Here is a 12,428-nt window from a genome sequence, read left to right as displayed (position 1 = left end):
CAATTCTTGCCAATATCACCACCTCGCTGTGAAGATTTGCAATAAGGAAATTTACTAATCGAAAAATTTACATTTTGTGTAATTTATGAGCGTTTTCCTTGACCTTTATGTATCAAGAACTCACAATTTGGATGTGTTTTGGAATCATCGCGCATTTTTTGAGAGCACTGCATTCTTTTTAGTTTGCAGCCTGCATAAATTTTGTTTCAATCATCAATTTGAATTTTTATCACCTCGCTCAGTTCATTAGTTAGGGGAAACACTGACGTATTGACTAAAATTCCAAATAGATAGTTGAACAGAACATTTCAAAAGCAGATGAAACGACTTGTGACTGTTTATCCGATAGGATTGAGCAAATATGAAACTTTTAATATTTGCCTAGATCATATGCTAATTAATAGGTAAATTTCAAGACAAGGAAATAGGTAAAGGTGTGTAAACCCATGGAGTAAACCACTGATCTCTCAACAACATTTCTACAATCACCAAACACCCCTACTATTTGGAACAGTCTTATTTGGGGGTGGCACAATTACCTCAATTGTGGCAACCCCTCCCGGAAAAAATACTCCGTCGACACGGGTGATGCGCATGCGTGGTGCCTTCATGCGGTCTTTCCCGATCCCGCACGAAGGAGCCACATGTGAGTAACTACGTCGTAATTTACCAGTTGAAATCTTACGATTTTGGGTTGAAATCGGAACGTTATTATGTTAAATTTCAAATACGTGTAATTTTCGATTGATTATCATCAAACTGTTCTAAAGCAGGTCAGCAAACACTTTTTTTACTGATGTTATTTTTTGAAATAAAATTTGGGCCTGTGATTTTGTGTTGTCATCATGGTCATGTTGGTGGCTTGTGAGTTGTACTGTGGGCACGTACAAGGCCCACGTACGGCCGGGCCCCGGACGACAATGCAATATTTGCACCGTACCGCGCCATGATGGCCGGTCAGCGCGCCTTCTTAATCCTCATGGTCGTTGCAGTGTTGAGTCATGCCGCTTTCGGCAGATTGCGTAATGTATGTTGGGCCCAAAAATAAAGTTTTTATGAATTGCAAACCTTTCAATATTTTTAACAATATAATTAATATTATGTGAATACTGAACATGCTGAATGTGATTATTGTGTGAATAGGCTTAGGCCTATGTCCCACCATGTGTTTTTATTCCTCCATGACCATGTCCTCCAAGTCCATGGTCCCACAATTATTATTGCCATTTTCAACTAAACTAGCGCAAAATTCAACGTGATCAAGGATTAAGCCGAAAAAATAGTTCTGCTTCCGATTACATGCCTTTCAAAACAAGGTCTTTTTTTTTTTTTGCCAATTTTTTTATGCAGATTGAATGGGGTATTCAATTATGGTATTCAATTATATGCGAAGTTTTATCCTGAACTATTTCCATTGCACTACGAAAGCAGCTATACACAAAATGGCCACAAAAAGTGAATAAAACCTACCTTAACTATTTTCAATATATTTACGTTCGATAATTCTTAAATTAAAAAAAAAATAATGGAAAATTCAGGTCGTTCGCACCATGTGCACAACGCTAGTCAAGACGGGAAGCTGGCCAAAACTCCGAAGTGTGTGATGCACTGTGCATGTGTGGCGCGCGGCCAACAGACCTCGTGATAATGTGTCCTAAAAAGTCAAATTTAGCAGGGAAAATATTTTAGTATTTACTGAGAAAACACTTAAAAAATTAAGAGCAGTCTCATATGGGAATCTTTCCACCATGTTCAACTATTAATTACCAACATGACCAAATCAACAAGTTTGTTACTTTTTTTGACTTGTTGGTGGTTGAGCAAAACACGTAATTAGGCAGAAACTTCAGTGTGCTCCAGCATCAAAAGTTTCCAGAATTTTTGGGGATATTGCCATGGTATTTGTAAATGCATTGTATTTGTAAATGATGTAGGTTTTTTTTCTTTGAAGGTTTAATCATGTAGACTTTGTATTTTATTTTGTAAACAATAAATATTTTAAGAAACGTTTACATTTACATGTATTTCACAAATGCTGATGTAGATCGGCGTGAAGGACATGATAAATCATCAATGATTGACAAAATATATTGTAGACAGTCATTGAAAAGTAAAAACTCAAGTAGGCCGCTGCGGTGCCTCTAAGGTTTTGTAAATTAACAAGATCTGAAGATGTTAATTTTTGTGCTATGTTTGTTAAACTCAAAGGAAGATCACATGAACATATGGACCCTTTTTCATAATTTGGGTTTTGTTTAAACATTTGGAAAATTTGTAAACGGATTTAGAATTATTTTCTTATCCTTAGTTTTTAGTGTAGGCTAATGATTAAATGATTAGCTCCATAAACATGTCTCAAAACATCTCAAATGCTGGACTTCCTCCGAAAAATGAACCCATTTTAATAGTGCATGGTCAATTTCTGTAAAACTTGTGTTTGGAGTTTGAAATCTGGGCTTGACTATTTTTTCACTTAATATTGAAGCTACTTGAATTCTGTGCCAGTACTATGTCATGTCTAAACAGAGGAAGGAACAGTCTTATCCCAAATTTGCAGAGTTTGTCCAACAATGCCTAGGCTATAGTATTCTTTTCAAGGTCATACACCTTTGACCTTTCGATTTTCACTGGTTGTTGAACAGGATCACCAGGTAAAGTACATGTACATGTGCAATGTACCTTCCGTGGTGAATATGAAATAAGAGAAAAACAGTCGAAATTTCAAACTGTGGAAACAACTTGCATGTACATGTACATGTAATTCAGGAAAGTTTGCATGCATTGGTGTGTGACTCACAATACAGAGGAAGTCCAGTATTTGAGCCACAATTATGGGGCTAGCTAATAATTGGACTAAGTCTGCATGGTCTGTTAGTAGTAAGTGAACTTCCTGTATACATGTAGTGTTACATCCCAACTATAGGTGGGTGCAAACATCTGAGACCTTAGTACTGTACATGTACATTGCCTTGTGTAGTTACCAGACCTATTAAAACTCAATGGTTCTCAAGTCTAGATTGTTGAATGATAACTCATCGCAACTAATGTAAACTGTTTGCAAATGAATTACAGGTACATGTAGACGTTTTCATGGGTTGGCAACTTGGCATAATCCCGCCCACACCAACAGCAGCTGTCCCTACGCTATATAAATAAAAAGAAAATATATAATCACAGGTTCAATACTGAAAAACCAATACTTGTCAGCTGGAGATTTGGACCCGCTCGCGCCCATGAATTTTACTTAATTGGATGGAGGAATGAATTATGTAATAACACCCGCATGAAAGATGTGTGCTTTACAAAATAGGCTCTGCAGCAAAAACTAATGTACCGAATCAAGAGATCTTGGTATCATGTTTCTTCTAAAAAGAGTCTCCATCCATTGGTACAAGTGGTTTGAGTCTCAAGCTAGTGGAAGTTTGCTGTTCCTTTTTTTTGGGGGGGGGGGGGCACCCTGTATCCGGTTCGTTAAAGTGACGTTATCTCAACTGAACTATGCCTACCAATACTTCACACGGTGTAGCATAGCACGAATGGAACCAGAAGTTAACGTAACTTGAGTGTTTATCCAATAGGCGCTAGTAATCAATGGTGCATGCGCGTATATGACGTTTAAATTAATAATGCACCGGATAGCACTTAGTGAGTAGTCGGGGGGGGGGGGGGGGGGGCGTTAGGTCTGAGACCAAGTCTGAGTTTCATCTGTGTTGAAATCCATGCAAGTCTAAACCCAAATTGTTATTAGATTCAAATTAAGCATGAAGTCATCAATTTCAGTTGCCCTTATTAGAACCTTAACCCTGCTGAATCCAACAGGATCCAACTATGTCACATACCCGATGGAGCCTGTTGGATTGAGCAGTTAACCCCTTGTGTATATTCCTGAAGCAAAATGTTGGATTCAGCAGGCAACTGAACAGCATTAGAACGTCATGTTGGACTCCATTGGATTCAGCAGACAACTGAAAATGGGGCACAGTGGATTGAGCAGGAAAGTCCAGTTGGACTCTGTTGGATTTAGCTGGGTAGTCCTGAGGAAGTACTAAGGGGTTAGGGCTGGGGGGTAAAATGTGGCCATGTTTATTATGTCAGTGGCCAGTTAATGGCCAACCATGTTCCAAACCATGCGAGATAAGGCCTACATCAGATTACATTCAGAACTACAAGTACATGTACATGTAATGAGTGCACACACAGAAATATGCACATACAATCTGCATGAACCACGTCTCGGTTGTAGTATTGTCTGGACTCCTTACTAATCTCGGTAAATTGCTTGCATTTTTATGCCCTCACCTTGCAATCTCGCATTCCGATATGGAAATGATGGCTACCCTAACCGCCCTGAATCCTTCAAAATCCTCTTTGCCAAAGTGGAGGAATTTGGAGGATTGAGGTTACATGGCAAAAGTGCGTTAACTGATTTTGTAGGATGCACTTTGTCATGGTCTTGGCACGGATCTTGTGTTGTTTTTGCTCAGCCATGCATATATACATGTAGGCCTGGATTATGCTTGAAATCCTGCGTACTGCTCCAGGATGTCACTGGCTAAGCCTCAACATATTGACAGTCACTGCTACAGGATTTTGCAGGATTCAGGCAGTGGTCACTCCACGGACCATATTCAAGAAATAATGGAGGAATTTGCAGGATCGAGGCTATATATGCCATTTTTCCATGAGGCCAATTGGAGGATTTTGCAGGATTGAGGCTACATCCTGGCAAAAAAGGCCTAGGGAGTTAGGGTTAACTGTGAGAGTGCTATTCCCAAATGTCCATCGCCATTTTTGCATGAGTCATCAAAATATGGACTGTTTGATATAACAAAATTGGGTTGTCTTCCCCACTGTATGTTAATCGCTTGAACTTTAAATGATCCAAACGTGTTGACATTCATGTAGTTTGTTTTATTTTGGGCCTAATGACATTACAGGGCCCATTGTCTATTAGGAATTGTTTTCCACAAAATATGTAGGCTTTCGTTGGTGCAAAACTTTTTAAAGCATGCGACATACAAGTACGTGTACAAACTTTACGACTCCACGAAGCTAAAGGACATGGGTTCGAGTCCCACCTAAGAGCTTTGTGATTTTTTTTCTTACAATTACCTGGGACAACACTGAGTATACAGCGTTTATAACATACTTTGGGGATGTTTTTCCAATGTATTTCTAACTTATTTGTTTGTTTTTTTTACAGTGAAATCACTCACAATGGCTGCTGAACTGAACTCCGAATTTGATACAGTACATTCGGGAGCCTCCGACACCTTTCCAGCTCAGTGTTCTAGTCTCCGCAAAAGTGGCCATGTGATGATCAAAGGCCATCCCTGTAAAATTATGGAGATGACCACATCTAAAACTGGGAAGCATGGGCATGCTAAGGTATGTACCTAACAATTGAGGTCTTACTGCATAGACTCACCGCAGTCATTCTGCACGGTGAGTGATAGTTTTAAAGCTAGAGTCCATCATTTGCAGCCATCCGAAAAAGTAACTGGCGTAATTATTGTTGAAAAACAAACTTGGTTGAAAGATAGTAAGGGAACTAAACTCCCTGTGAAATTATTCTTTCTGGGAAGCTGTCATTTTGAAGTAATCAACGAAAGAAGGCATTTCCAACGGTGATTCTTAAGAAGCACCGTAGGAAAATTTAAATCATGAAAAAAAGTAAAACTGCTGCAAACTGCTTACTGACTGGATGGACCTGAAATATATAAATCTTAAAATTAATGTGGCCTGACGTTGCGAACTTAGCAAGTTCTTCTTCAGAGGCTAAAACAGAAAAAAAAAAAAAAAGTTTTAGCCTCTGAAGAAGAACTTGCTAAGTTCGCAACGTCAGGCCACATTAATTTTAAGATTTGAAAATTTAAATCAGTAGTTCGTTTTGTTATTCAGCGCAGCGCGCACAAGTATTGGAACGACGCACACGCGCGCGCGGTTGTTATAATTCGTCGGATCAGTGCGCGACATCGCGTATAGCTGCAATTCAAAACAATTGAAAACATGATTCAGTAACTTTTGATTTGAAATTGAGATCCTAGAATGCTGTTTTTCATCAGGTTAGTTGCTCAGTACCCTTCATTAGATTTTGAGCACTTTTGTTGCTTCAAACGAACAAAATGCACAAATTACAAATGATGGACTATACCTTTAAAGCCAAGTGTACTGGGGTGCGAGTCTCGCATCTTTTGTGCATGCAGTGCTCCATCACGATCACCGTGCTAGAACGATACAGGAATATATGTATTGTACTTTCATTGTCGTCATACAGTATACATAACACATGGTGTATTGCGAGGTGAGTATGTACAATTTATGGTGTATTGCGATCATCACTGGTATCCCTGTGACAAGGCAACGAAACGTTGCCAGTATTTTGCAAGTACGTTTTTCGATACATGTTGAAGACCTAAGCAATCATGCAACACATCTGCCTTCCATAAAGTCTCATTTGAAAGCAGTTTGAATTTCTTTCCCTGATCAACCCTCGTATGCAAACATACATTCTGTGCCAAGTTGTCCTTGCAGTCAAAATCAATCAAGTGATTGTTTTCAACAGTTAGGAGCTCCCAGCCTACATAAAGCAGGATTGACTGGCTGTGACTATTTATGTAACTTGATATAGCTGCGCTTTGACTGTAGGTGATTGATAAGCCAGCTGTTTTACAGTGTTTACACAAACGTGAACTGGCTGTTTTTGACTAGTCTTTATGCAAATGCATGGCAGGGGAAGTGGAAGAATTGTTGACTGTCCGTGACTGATCAAACAGTAGGAGGGATAGATCAGTTTGATAGTAAACTGAGTGCCAATCAGGTCAATTTATTGCACTGGGCCTTGAATCAAAAAATAAAAATACTATCTGAAAATGAAGGGTTTTTTTTTGTGTTTTTATTTGAAGGTTCATCTTGTTGGCATCGATATTTTTACTGGGAAAAAGTATGAAGATATCTGCCCCTCCACACACAATATGAATGTTCCAAATGTGAAACGTACCGACTATCAGGTAAGATGTCTTCTTCTTTTATTTCAGTTGGAGCTGAGATGGTATTGGGTTCCTACCCCCTCACATCCCAGCCCACAATCGTCCGGCTCCATAGACCACAGTTTGTCATTCTGTGAAATTAGGGTGCAAAGTGTGAACTTTTTCAAGTCCCTGTTAACTTGGTACTTTGTACTTTGTCATTCAAGTATCTTTAACAATGACTTCAAATGATTATCTATTTGCTGGGTAGTTTGGTATTCATAATCACTCTTGGAGGACGATTGCATTAACCCTAACCCCCTAGGCCCTTTTTGCCTAGAACCATCCTCAATCCTCCAAAATCCTCCAAATTTTGCAACTCCGCCTACATTTTTCAAAATTGTCAGACAGTCCTGCCTCAAAATGCATTCATCGTCAATCCTCCAAAATCCTCCTCATCCCAAAATTTTGCACTCGTGTTTAAATGAAGGATAACCAACGCCAAATCCTTCAAAATCATCAGACAGTCCTGCCACAAAATGCATTCATCCTCAATCCTCCAAAATCATCTTGTGCTTCAATCACCATTCATCCTCAATCCTCCAAAATCCTCATGTGCTTCAATCACCATTCATCCTCAATCCTCCAAAATCCTCTTGTGCTTCAATCACCATTCATCCTCAATCCTCCACAATCCTCATGTGCTTCAATCACCATTCATCCTCAATCCTCCAGAATCCTCATTTGATTCAATCACCATTCATCCTCAATCCTCTAGAATCCTCATTTGATTCAATCACCATTCATCCTCAATCCTCTAGAATCCTCCAAAACGCCAGGAGGATTTTGGAGGAGTGAGGTGGGTTAGGGTTAACCCTAACAATGCCCGTCCATTTAAACTCCAACTTCAGGTTTTGTTGGAATCTGTTGGAGTGAGTGAGTACTGTACTAGTAAACTGATTGTGTATCGTTTCGGTTTGAGGTAACACCATGTGATAATAACTACTGCTTAGAAGATATTAGTTCTGAAAAGAACTTGTCCTGCTTATTATCAACTTTGCAAAGTAGTTTTTTTGTTCTGATTGAAAACTGATTGTGCTTTACATGGGGTTAGGCATGCCACAATAATCAGAGTCCAACAGTTTGGGTGTTGAGTTTACCAAATGGTGTTGGATTTTTTGTAGACTTTACCAAATGGTGTTGGAATATGCAGGAGTGAGGAAGGTTCCAAGTAAATCACTCAAGGGGATTAGGGTTAAGGAGTGCATCAGAATTATGAAATCACAGATGTAAGGGACAGGGGATCGGAAAAAGCAGACCTGAAATGTATAGAATGAGCCAGTTGCGATCCTGCCAGTGCAGGTTTTGTGGATTGTGTTTTCAGTAGTTTCCTCTGCCTTCTCAAGCTGAAATACAGTCGACTCTAACAAGGTCGATGGGACTAGGCAAATTACCTCTTTATAACAGGAATGTTGTTATAAAAGGACAAAGAAACACAAATAGAACCTGAGATTTGGGACCTCAGAATTTGCTCTTTATAAGCAGAAACTCTTTATAAAAGTGATCTTTATAATGAGAGTCGGCTGTATATGTCCGTTGTCTTACTATCTGGAATAAACCTTAATTCTCTAGATGGTATTTTGTCTAAATAACATGGAACACTTGACAAAATGAAAAGCCTGCTTGGCGTTAATAGTGTAACAGTATAAATGTCAAAAATCCTAAGATCAAACGGCCTTAAGCTGTGTTCACATTGGACTTTTTTTGGTAAAACTTACAAAGATTGTTGTCAACTTAACCAAATTAAGTCCAGTGCGGACAGCAGTTTAAGTTCGCAAATTGTCAAGTGTCGATTGTAAATGTTACGGTCCGCAGCAGTAAGTTTTACAGGGCCAACTGGCTCACAGAAGAATTACGTTGCTATGTTTACTTAACCCTAACCTTCCCAAATCCTCCAAACTCCTCTTTGCAAATGGAGGATTTTAAGGATAGAGGCCATATGGCAGAAATGTGTGGCTGATTTTGGAGGAGGCACTATGTCAAGGTCATAAGCCAGACCTTGTGTTGTTTATGCTCAGCTGTGCATAAATGTAGGCTTAGATTATACTTGAAATCCTCTGCACTGCTCCAGGATGTCACTGGCTCTGCCTCAACATTCTGACAGTGATTTTGCAGGATTGAGGCAGTGGTCATCCCTCCAAGGACCACATTCAAGGACCCATAGCAAAAATGCCTAGGGAGTTGGGGTTAATGAATGACTTTCCGTGGCCTGAAAGTAATCCAAGTGCGCACACACAGTAGAGTAAACGTTACAATGTTAACAATCACTCAAGGTAACTTTTAGCACATTAAATCCAATGCAAACGTGGCTTTCAGACAAGTTTTGTAAGACATTATAGTTTTATAATCGTTCTCAGTCCAAGTCCATCAAAATTGCCCAGAGTAATGGCCATTGACCTTTTTTTTCTATTGACAACAGATTGTCGACATTGAGGAGGGTTTTCTGTCCCTTATGGACGATGGTGGGGAGATTCGCGCTGATATCAAGGTACCTGACAATGAGATTGGTAAAGAAATTCAAACCAGATTTGATAATAGCGAGCAATTCATGGTAAGTATGCAATACTATTTTGATTAGATAATTTTGTTCAATCTACCCAATCTCGCTGCATGTACATGTACATGTACCTGCAATGTTCTCTAACTAGCTAGGGCTGTGCATCGGTACCATGTACTAGAGTACCTCAGTACGAATAATGTATACATTATACATACGTGGTTTGATCAGTGTCCCCATTAGTTGAATGACGATCAGCTGGCACCCCCTTTTTATTTTCATTAAGAGGCAAATGTGGTGTCGCTACACATGTAGTAGCCCGAATGTAAAATTTAAAAAGCCAAAAATGACTTTCTCTCTTGTGTTTATTTATTGTATAGTGCTCAAATATTTGTGACTCGAATTGACTCGAGCTAAATACTTGACTCGACTCGACTCGACTACACACTGTGACTCGACTCGACTCGACCGTCTTGACCTAATGACTCGACTCGAGTCACTTTTTTAAAATGACTCGACTCGAGTCACAAAAATCAGTGACTCGTTAAAACTCTGACCTCACCTAAAGCTACAGAATACTACTACTACATGTACTAAACTGTAGTATAAAATACTTCAGCATATAAGTGTGCACAACACTCATAGTATTCTTTAGTATTCAGTTCTTTATCCCAAAGTAATGGCTAGGATGTTGGAGTTCAAAGAGGTGTTTGAACTTTGTATCTTCGTAAAAATTCAGCGGAAAATAAAAGATAAAAGGAACATGTTGAATGTGGAACAATAGACATGTCGAGTCAAACGGTGAGGATAGTTGAGGGTGTGGTGGTTATGGAACAGCACTCTTGGTGTGTTAGTGATTCTTATCATATTTTTGTTAACCTATTCTTATTTCCTGTTTTTGTTCATGTTTTTCCCTCTTTTTTATGCAGGTCACTGTGCTAAAAGCATGTGCACATGAACTTGCTGTTGCAACCAAGAATCTGACAATTAAGTAGAGATGTGCACCCCCCGTTAACCTGTTGGCACCTGCTGGCCATAATGGATTGGTTTTGGGCAGAACATTTAGTCTGCAATTCTTCCACCATACAGGCCTGTTGGACTTCTTCATAATCACACCTTTAATTTATGCATGAAAGGGGATAAAGAACTGTTCTGGATTGGCCAAATATATGTATGCCCATACATATTTGGCCAAGTAAATGCACAATCCGTGAGTTATGTGTCTCACAAAGTCTTGGATATTTTAAGTTATATATAAGCCAGTGATTGCACTGGCTACGTTATTGACCAAATTTTCAAACTTCTGGGAAGCCGTGCCCACGGAAGATGCCATAAAGATCTTACAACTAAGTTAATTGTTGGTTGTTTTGGGGGGAAAGATCTTCAATCCAGGTATTAAGTGTCAGTATCGATTGTGCATTTGGCTCTAACAGACTTACATAGCCTCTGATGGCAAACAGTGCCTACATGATGCACCTTCAAGTATTTTTTATTATTATTATTATTTTGGTTTTTTTTTTAGGGGGGGGGGTTCATGAGCAGGCTTTTCACTGGGGCGGATGAGCTCAGTGTTTTATTTAATCACTTTTGAACTGTTTTCTTGTCCATTTCACCTGAGGGCTTACATGAAAGGCAGAAATTTTGAGATGTTTTTTTTTTCTGCTACCCATGTTTTAAGTTTTTGGTCCGTGATAACATTCAGTTCAATTTACTTGCATGTCAGTGGTGAAATGTCGGGAAAAGTCCAACATTTTCTGTTGGCTTGTCTGAAGCATTTTGGCATTGAAAGTGGGAGGATAAGATCAAAACATCTCTAAATTGATTTTTTTTTGGAAAGGGGGGGGGGGGTTTGTAATTGGGGCTGGGAAATTACATATTATTTTTTGAGTGTGAATAACTTGATAGCTTTTCATACAAGATATACAATAGGTTTTCCCAAGAAACTCATAGGCGTTGATTAAAGAAAGATCTATTTTAAAAAAAAACTCCTTCAGAAGGTAGAAAATCTAAAAGTAGAGAAGCTATCTAGTTGTAAGAATTTCAACCAGCAGAGACTCCCCAGGAATTGTTGGTTGCTGATGCTATATGATAAAAAATAGAGTTGAATTTATGTACCAAAAACCCATGTGTAGATTGTTTAAAGTTTGTATTGAGGGGCAAGCTGGAGGTGCTTTTTTGTGTATTTTGCCGTGGACTTGGTTGCCATGGTGACAAGTCACAGATGCACAGCCAGACGCCGAAGGATGTCTCTGTGTAGAATTCAACGCTTCACTGATCTACATGTATATGTATCCTATACCCATAGAATGCTGTTTCCGTTATACAAACATCTGACAATAGAGGGCGCCTTTTCTTATATTTCCAACCATAGAGGGCATTGCTTCTAATTCATTCCACCCAGACAGCGCCATTTTATAACCATGGAATTTTCTTGGTTATTTAATGTGAGAAAATGATATACATGTATAAATGTGCATGAGTGTTGCCTGATCCTTCTAAATAACCAAGTGAACTGTTTATGGCTTGTCTAGCGAGTCTTCAATGTAAACGGGAAACAGCGCCCTCTTGGTGTTGTGACGAAATCACGAACCAAGACGTGACATTTTCATGATACACTTACATGTGTGTTCTTCTAACATGTTGATATAGAGGAAGGAGATTGTTTTCAGCAGTTTTTTTGCTTTAACAAGCGAAGGAAGTTTTAATGTGTGATGTCAAATCTCGGAATCACATTCTTTGTTGGGGATTTGTCAGCAATCGTTGGCACTGATATGCTCCCTGTGAGATCCAGCGTAAACACCTTGCACTGTTGCATGAAGATACTCTGTGATGACAATTCTCAGCTCTTATCGTTTGCTGTTGCATGTTCCCTCAATAAATCTAAACATGTATGATACACGATA

General features: G+C 39.1%; 1 protein-coding gene across 2 annotated transcripts; it reads left to right on the top strand.

The window, feature by feature from the left end:
* The first annotated feature begins 543 nt into the window (after positions 1–543).
* LOC119744621 (eukaryotic translation initiation factor 5A-1-like) lies at positions 544–12,428 on the top strand. 2 transcript variants are annotated; one of them, XM_038220655.1, is made up of 5 exons: positions 544–646; positions 5,204–5,388; positions 6,906–7,010; positions 9,448–9,579; positions 10,455–12,428. In XM_038220655.1, exons 1-5 carry the CDS (start codon positions 589–591, stop codon positions 10,518–10,520), a joined length of 546 nt encoding a protein of 181 aa, XP_038076583.1. In that variant the 5' UTR covers positions 544–588; the 3' UTR covers positions 10,521–12,428. The 2 variants fall into 2 exon arrangements, with proteins under 2 accessions (XP_038076583.1, XP_038076584.1); XM_038220656.1 differs by lacking the exon at positions 544–646 and adding an exon at positions 658–773.

The sequence above is a fragment of the Patiria miniata genome, unplaced genomic scaffold, assembly GCF_015706575.1.
Source record: "Patiria miniata isolate m_02_andy unplaced genomic scaffold, ASM1570657v1 HiC_scaffold_7, whole genome shotgun sequence".
NCBI lineage: Eukaryota > Metazoa > Echinodermata > Asteroidea > Valvatida > Asterinidae > Patiria > Patiria miniata.
Note: the sequence above shows the minus strand (reverse complement) of the source record. Positions and strands in the feature narration are given on the sequence as shown.